Below are 8,851 nucleotides of genomic sequence, written 5' to 3'. Positions count from 1 at the left end.
GGGAGGGGTGACAGTAAATGAATGAATGTCCATTCACTTCCACTCTCCCAGCTCACAATGATTGGACATCTACTAGTGATGAACTCATGATAAAGTCATTTCAATACAGAGTAGAACGATGAAAATTGCGTGTTCTTCAGTTTATGAGCTGTTTTGTGGAATCGTAGTTTACTTTCAATAACTTTTGTATCGTTATCGCGAGCCTCCATCGCGAGCGCAATCGTATCGTGAGGCACCAGGAGGTCCACACCCCTGATTACCGGCACAAAATGGATAGAAAACACCAACAGTAACCAACCATCGATTTGCATTTCTATTTGAACAAAAACATCTACGTTCTGCAAAAATCCAAGTTCGCTAAAAGTGATCGCACTCCCACCTGACAACAAAATCCGCCCCCCATGGGAAAAAAAAACTGGGAGGACGCACAATGAAGGCATCAGAGTGCGTGAACGCGCGTGCTCATGCGCGTCCCGCACAACAAGTTTTCACTTCACCAAAAGGCTGGATCGGTTATCCTTCCAACGGAATGAAATGGAAACAAAAGCAAGAAAAATGTTCAATTAAAGAGCTAATTTTTCCCGTTGGGACAGTTGCTCATCAGGTAAGTCAACTTTTAATTTTGTTGCCACTCTAACGCATTATATTTCATTTAAGAAGACTAACTCTTCTTAAAAGACAACCTGGGGAAACGGAGACACGAGACTAAATTGTTTTTGTTTTTAACTCTTAATTCTAATGCGATTCTTATTGAGGAAATCAATGAATTGTCTGTGTGCTGTTCCTGATCATTTTATTTGTAAAGTGTCCACGTTTCCCTGACAGATTTGCAAACTTCCCCACGTTATCAAAACGAAATCCATAATATGAGGACGTATTCATGCCAATTCCGTCTAGTGATTAACAACTGTCTGTCTGTAAAGCAGCCTGCTCAAACTTCTGAGTCATCCTTAATTGCATTACCAATCCTGCTTAAACCTGCCAGTGCAAGTGTCTGCAAACAGCTTTCAGTCGGTACCCTCTCAATAACAAAAAAAAAATTAAAAAATAAATGATCAAGTCTACACCCTGTACTTATTTTTTGTGTGGTTAGCCTTGCATCACTTTTTACATCCTGGTAGTGTTTCCATTCATTCTAATTAGAAGGTGTGTTAGCCAAGTTAGTTGAACAGGATGGGACAAGCATTTCAAACTTTTTACTTTCCAAAAATCATATGTCAGCATTATCCTGTAGTTTCCTCTCCTCTAAAAAATACTTTTAACTTGCATGGAACATTGAAGTTGATGCTAAAGTCTACCATGCAGCTTTCTGGGATGTGGGAACCCGGAAAAAACCCACACGAGTCAGGGATGCTAACTCTACACAGGTTCAATTGCAGCTGATGATTAAAAACATTACATATAGGCCAAGAGATTATTTGGGGAATTTTAAAATATGCGTGGATATCGCTTTTTGTGTCCAGTAGGACACAATATTAATATTTATGCAAGCGTGGCTTGATATGAGCAGATGTGGACGCCAGTATTTTTCTTTGACTTTATTCCTGGATGAGCTTCTCCATTCTTTCTGTGCTAGGGTTTGATTTCTGGTCTTCTCACTTAGGCTGGTGGACCTTATGAACTGTGATCTTGGAACCATGTTAACGCCCATATAGAGCTCACTCCTTCTTCCCTATGCTCATCAACCTGACACTCGGCGTCAAAGAACCCGGTGCCTTTCATGGAACTGTGACTCCTCTCGAACCTGTTTCCGTGAAAGCAAAAGTCATGGATTCATGCACGGTGGCGGTGCCTGTCACGGCAGCCCCGCTGCCGCCACCTCCGCCACCTCTGCCACCACCACCACCTCCTCCGCCACTGCCACCACCCGCCTCATTGCCAATCGCCCGGACGGACAGCGCCTGTCGAAGCCGGCTGAGGAAACTCAATTGGGAGCGTATCCCCAAAGAGAGGGTCGAAGGCAGAAAGAGCGTTTGGAGCGGCGCCGGAATGGACGAAGATGAGTTCCCCATAGATTTGCACTCTCTGGATGAGCTTTTCGGCCAGAAGGAATGTAAGACTCAGGACAGCAACGCAACGCTGAGACGGCGCTCTGCTCTGTTACGTTGCAGAACTCCCCAGGACGGTCCAGAGGAGGTTAGTCCCTTACAATGTCTTAATGTTCACATTGAAGCAGAAATACTATTTTCTTTACATTAGAATTTCCTTGATCTACAGATCTCGCTACTGGACTCCAAACGCAGTATGAACATTGGGATATTTCTTCGCCAGTTCAAAATGTAAGCCAATTTGTTACCTGGCACCGATTAGGCAGTTAAATAATTTTTGATATCGTTGCTGCGATGACTTGGGTGCCCTGTCAAAATATTATTTCTATTTATTTATACGTTAAAAGTGTCTGTGGTGGGAAAAATATTGGGGACTGACAAGGATGCTGCTATTTAAGCTAGTTGCCTGGTTCAACCATTGCAATTATTTTTCTACCTGAGTAAACAACCATTTTTTTTGTATCTACCTGTTATGTTGAATCTTGTGTCCTGCGGTCAGCAATTCAGGGTGTTCCCCGCCTCTGGCTTGAAGACAGTTGGGGTAGGCTCCAGCACACCCTTGACCCTAATGAGGATAAAGCAGTTCAGAAAAATAATTTTGCTACTTCTTACACTGTTTCTCACCAATTAGCTGTTTGTTATTCAGCATTCTTATGCACACAAACACTTAGAAATACCTAAAATAACAATTGTTCATGTTGTACAGAAAATTATAACTACTATTTCTTATGCTATCAATCACCATTATTATTTCTAATTATTATTTATTATAATAAGGGTTATTTCTCTTTTCATGGTGTCGGACTCAAATTGTTTGTTTTTGTACTATTCCGCTTTCTAACAATGGTTAACATCATTTCACCAACTGCTTTCATCTTTTACCTGAAAATCCAGTCGCGTCAAAAGAAAATAGTGCGGGTTAAATTTTCCCCAAACGGGACCACACTTGATTTGAAAAGCTATAAATCAAACAGCATGGAGTGGGTGTCTGACGATTTAAGGCCAAAGAGGAAGCGCGTGCGTAATGTTTTTTCACGTTGATATTGCATGGGGACAGGTGCAGGGTAGGCTCCAACCAAAGCAGATGGACTGGACACCTTAAAATGTCCACGTTTAGTGCTTTTTAAGACTATGTTGACACCTGCTGAGGCCCATCAGAGAGTGTCTCCTGTTTAAAAGACCCCTTCCTGTGAGGCAGCTCCCTGATGACGTCAAGTCATTCAGTGACTTTGTCGTTTTTTTTTTTCCTTTTACAAAAGGCAGCTCTTCTTGGCATTATCATTAAAGTTGCCTCTAAATACGGTAGCTATTCGTGCAAATGTTGACTTATTCACCGGCCTGAATGACACAGCTTTTCTAACTTGGATGTGTTGAGACTTGTGGATGAGGCAAACGTAAAAGGAGCTTCTTTATACTAAGTTGCTGGAGCTACACTTGACTTCTGTGAATGCAAATGAATTGCCTCTGGTGGCAAGTTGGGAAAACATCTGTTATTGAGGGCATAGGAACAAACATAAAATGAAATAAAACACTCCCACTGCACCTAATGCCAAAATTAAAAGAAATCTAATACAAAAGCTACATGTAAATACAATCTCCTGCCCTATCTTTTTCTGTAATTGATAGGCCTGGGTGATAAATACTCGTTTCTCAATTACCTTTCTTCATTCAAAGCAAAAAAACCTTCAATAAATAATTTTTCTAGTCGTTAGAATAAAAACCTCAATCTAATACATAACATTTCCTCCCAGGCATAAATTTCTTATTAAGAAAGGAATATGAAGGCAATTACCAATGAAATGCTAAAGTAGGTGAAAAACAACTGCAAAATATACTCAAACGACTAATATATAAACTAAATATTGTTTTTAAGTCACGCATGGGAATTGCAATAAAATGCTGCAGTAGAAAAGGTAGTAAATGGAAAAGTGGTGGACACAATTTTCCAGTGTGGCACCAATCACTCCACACTTTCGCTGATAATAATACAAAACAAAAAAAAAACTAGGGGAAAACCTCATTATCTTTTGACTGTGGGAAAACAAAGACATGCTATTACTGACAGGAGGGGTTTGGGAAAGGACACCAAAGTCCGGTTAGACCAGTTGCGGGCGGGCATGATGTCATACTTATAGGGCACTTGATGTCTTTTTTTCCATAGGCCCGCAAAGGAGATAGTTGAAGATATCAGGCATGGAGTGGGGGACCGTTACGGAGCAGAGAAGCTGACAGAACTGTACAAGCTACTCCCTGACAGAGAGGAGGTAAGGCGCACCCACCTTCAAAAAAAACACTTACCCCCCTCTGCCTATTCACCACATCTGGTCTTGTTTAGAATGATCAAAAAGTGTGCCGTTACACAATGTTGTATAATGTGGTTCGGTTCCACAGTGTAAGATATTGGACTCAACTTCTGAACAGAAATCAGGTATGATGGAGTTTTCTCAACATCTGTTCCCTTTCAGGAGTCTCGCCTGAGGAGATTCAGTGGAGAACGTGGCTGGCTTGGAGAGCCTGATCTTTTCATCCTCCTTCTCGTAGAAGTCCCCAGGTATGCTCCACCTTAGCCCTGCTTGGGATACTATTACCCAGCATGTCCCCCTTACGCCAGTGGGCTTTTTTTTAAGCTTGATTCATAGCTTGTGCAGTCTGCTTCCTTTTGAAATGACGTTTGTTTATTTAAGTGATGACCAGCAGTGTCCTCATCATCGCTCATCCTTGCTTATTCACGCCACGGTCCCCCCTTGCTTTAGTTTCCGCCTACGTTTGGATGCCATGATTCTGCAACAGGAGTTTGACCCTGCTCTGACCTCTTTGTGTGTGGCAGCCAGATGTCTGAGGGAGGCGGCCAGAGGTAAAGTAACAGCGGGGAGTAGCGTACTCTCATGCCATAAAGATCCTTGTCTTTGCCCTTGTTACTTTCTAAAATTCCAAAATTTACAGGACAATCAGTAAAAGCATGCCAGTGTGTTTTTAAGAGAATGCAGACATTTTACATTGACACTAGAGCTTACTAAATTACGTTTCCCCATCTCTGTGAATTGTAGAACTGCTGAGCTGTCCTGAATTACACTCCATTCTTCGATTGGTGCTTAAAGCAGGCAACTACATGAATGCAGTGAGTGGCACATCCGATTCTTTTGTATACTATTTATTTTCTTCTCTTTCAGTTCTAATTTGGATTGTGAACTAGACATCTGACTCCATGTCTTTTGTATCACTTTTTTTTATTTTTTTTTATTTTCAAAAAGGTGAACAGCGATGTGTTTGTCTGATCTTGTATACTTCTCCCCAGGGTGGATATTCGGGGAATGCGGCTGGTTTCCGAATTTCATCATTGCTCAAACTGGCTGATACCAAAGCAAACAAACCTGGCATGAATCTGCTTCATTTTGTAGCTATGGTAAGTTACCAACACAATAACTAATAATAGAGGAGGCATAACCAGAGTACTGTATATTTCTTATTTTGTTCATTTCAATTGCATTATTTTCCATCAGCTGTGAATTTTACATTATTAATTCATTATTAAAATGAGTTACTACTATATTTCTTTTTACGGCCTTAACAGTAAGATGCGTTCATGACATTGTTTTTCTCTTCCAAAAAACCTTTTTCCAGAATGATCCGCAGAGCGTATGATTTTGTCAGCATTTGCAAATTACTTATTAATTTATTCGGAACAATAGCTCTAATCATTTGTGTTTGCCTCCACAGGAAGCTGTGAAGAAGGATCAGAGTTTACTCTCATTTCCTAGCCAACTGGGCCATGTTGGCTCCGCTTCTAGGTCAGTTTCACCCCAAATAAATGCAACCAAATCAATTCATAATAATAATAATTAAGGTTCAGCCTATAATGCAGCTGTCAAAAACTTATAGGCGATTATGATGTCCTGAACCATGACAATTAAGCTCTTAGTTTTACAAAGTGGAAAACTGTCCTAAATGTCAGTTTTTGAAAATCTAGGTTGTGTGAGGAGTCCGTGTTGGAGGATTTATCAAAGTTAAAAAGCAGAGTACTGGCGCTGAAAACAAATGTCCTGACAGAGAGGGAGATTTTGCGACATACACAGTCTTTCCTCGAGGTAAAACTTCCACCTTTCACCTACCTTGAAGCCAACATATTTGACCAAAACTGAATTGAATTCTCATTTAAATGTCTCAATTGTGTGCAGGTGACAGAGGAACGCCTGAAGGAGGCAGAGGATGAAGTAGAGGGCATGAGAATGTCGAGTCGCGCATTGGTGGATTTTTTCTGTGAGGATGACAGCACATTTAAACTGGAAGAGGCCTGTAAAGTCTTCGACTTGTTTTGCCTGCGCTTCCAAAAAGCTGTCAAGGTTGGCTCCAGAAATGAAATAGGATTCTTATTATACAGAAGGTATAGTCGCGGCTAATTACATAATTCCCCTGTTGATTAGGAGAATGCTGAGCGTGAGTTGAAGGAGCAGAAACGTCTGGAACGTCAGAGATTGATCGGGGAAAAGCGTCGTTCTGTGGCAGTCTGCACGGGTCTCGATCTGAGCCTTGGCATCGCTCGGGAGCCTCACAATCGGGAGAACCAGGATGACCTAGAGAGAATCCTCGAGAAGAACTTGAGCTGTACCTGGAGCCGTCGTAGCCTGAAAAGTTCTGACCCGCGTAGGTACTCTCACTACCTACCCGGCGACAAGAGCTTCCCAGAGTTGGGGAGCAGCCCTACGCCCATCAACTTTCACTCAAACAGTTCGTCGGACCACGAGACATCGGCTGTGCTTTGTAGCTCCCCAGAAACGGATGTGTTTGGCTCTCCAGTTGGTCAAGGAAGTCTTTTGGATACAAACAACAAGAGTCAGTCGAGCCAATACCGGGCAATTGATCAGCCTGTGGAACTTGTTCAAAAAACTCATGTTGGATGGTATTCGCAACATGGACGTGGTGTCACAGTTAGGCAAGATGGGTCAGAGAGCATTCCTCGCCAGACAAAAACGTCGGAAAAGAGTGGACTTATACAAGTGGAATCAATGTCATGTGAGCGGAAGGTTACCAAGAATGCAGAGTTTTCACCCAATGCTGCTGCCATCAATATAGACACCCCTTCCTCGTGCACTAAAACCCAGATCCCCAGTCATCAACCAAGTTTTGGAATTCCTCTGACTGACAAGAATAATTCTCACAATAAGCTAAATGGGTCCGAAACTCGGACTGCTCACAAAAGTGGAATACTTCAAAGTGACATCTGTGCCTCATCGCCCAGGTATCAGAAACCTGAGAAAGAATCAAGTGTTAACGCGAAGGATAAAGTGGAGTCGCAGCCATTGAACAGAGGGATTAAAGCAAGTGCTACTAGGTCTAGGACTGGTGACAGTCTGGCAAAGCAGATCAAAACGGAAAGGTCGTCAACTCCTGTCGAGGCGAACTGTATGCCGCCCAGTATACCCGAGTTCAGCCAGCCACACCCAGAGAACCCGGATGTGTTGAGCCCCAAGAGGGAACCTGTGAGGTCATATTCCCGCGTGGGGGAAACTCTAGAGTGTCACACTCTTGTTAAAGGCCTACGCTCCTATGACACTATGTCATCATCGACACCCCCACTCCCGCGACCAGGACCAAGTCTCTGCTCTAAGTGGAGAAAAGAGAGGAAAGTGGATCTGGCCACGCCAGCTTCTCAATCAATAAAGGAGGAGAGTCGCGCTTTGAAGGATCCCGCACGTAATGGCATGAGGGCCAAGAGAGGACCCGGCTTACGGGCAGCGCCTGCCAATAGCACTCCTGTTCCAAGAGTACGGTCCAAAACGGAGGTGACGAATAGTACCCCAGCCGCGTCCCCAGCTCACTCAACAAACTCACGTCCTTCCTTGCGGCCGTCTCCGATCACACGGCCTGCTTCAGATGTAAAAAGAAGTAGCAGCACACGAGAGAGACTGCACATTGGAAAAGAGCCACAGACTTCAAGAGAGTCTTCTCTGACCAATAGGACTTCGGAAAGACCAACAACGGACAAAGCCTCAGCCAGAACTCAGTCAACGTTCATTAGAGGAAGTTTACTTCGAGTGTCCAAACGAGTGGCCCCCAACTCAGAGACAAGGCCTGCCAACAAAACTCTTCCAGCCCGCAGTCCGTCTTCTACCACAGCCAAGACTATACGTACGGGCGTGATGCCCACAACCCGGAATAGAAATACTAAAAGCACCAACATGGGCACGTGTCCTACCTCTGTGCACTCTTCAAGAATACCTGGACCCAAAATGCCTCGACCTACTACTACCACTCAGCCACTGTGGAAGTAGAAAGCAATATATTCTATGCCTTTCCTGGGCTGGTTATTTTTGTATATAATCAGTTCCGATCCATTAGACTTCTACATAGCTGATTTATTTTTGTATCATTAGGACACATTATGCCATGTGTCTCATGCAAAAGTAAAAAAAAAAAAGAAAAGCCCTACCTCAACAAACAATTTATACCCTTAACTAGAATCCATGTAAAATGGTGTTCAAATGAAGAGCCAAATCATCACGATACGCCTAATCAGATTGGCTGCACTTTTGTTTAAGAGTGTTAATCTGTGACATTTCATATTTCAAACACTGAACCCTCTGTAATAAAAATAAATATTTCATTGTCATCATGTCTTGGTACAAATTTCATATACTCATTTTATGCACTTTTAAATGCTGAGCAGGCCACGGGGAGACGTTGACTGCTTATTGTTTTGTATCAAATATTATATATATATATATATATATATATATATAACTTAAATGAAGAGCAGTGGCTGATTTTCACTGTGTATCGTGGATTTGTAAATAATATAAATAAAG

General features: G+C 42.5%; 1 protein-coding gene across 1 annotated transcript; it reads left to right on the top strand.

Annotated features, from left to right (window-relative positions):
• Positions 1–366: 366 nt before the first annotated feature.
• fhdc2 (FH2 domain containing 2) lies at positions 367–8,812 on the top strand. Its single transcript, XM_077732332.1, has 12 exons — positions 367–604; positions 1,604–2,136; positions 2,218–2,279; positions 4,210–4,312; positions 4,514–4,599; positions 4,802–4,902; positions 5,096–5,166; positions 5,344–5,451; positions 5,766–5,836; positions 6,016–6,133; positions 6,224–6,388; positions 6,470–8,812. Exons 2-12 carry the CDS (start codon positions 1,675–1,677, stop codon positions 8,315–8,317), a joined length of 3,195 nt encoding a protein of 1,064 aa, XP_077588458.1. The 5' UTR covers positions 367–604; positions 1,604–1,674; the 3' UTR covers positions 8,318–8,812.
• Positions 8,813–8,851: the final 39 nt, after the last annotated feature.

The sequence above is a fragment of the Stigmatopora nigra genome, chromosome 14, assembly GCF_051989575.1.
Source record: "Stigmatopora nigra isolate UIUO_SnigA chromosome 14, RoL_Snig_1.1, whole genome shotgun sequence".
Taxonomy (NCBI): domain Eukaryota; kingdom Metazoa; phylum Chordata; class Actinopteri; order Syngnathiformes; family Syngnathidae; genus Stigmatopora; species Stigmatopora nigra.
Note: the sequence above shows the minus strand (reverse complement) of the source record. Positions and strands in the feature narration are given on the sequence as shown.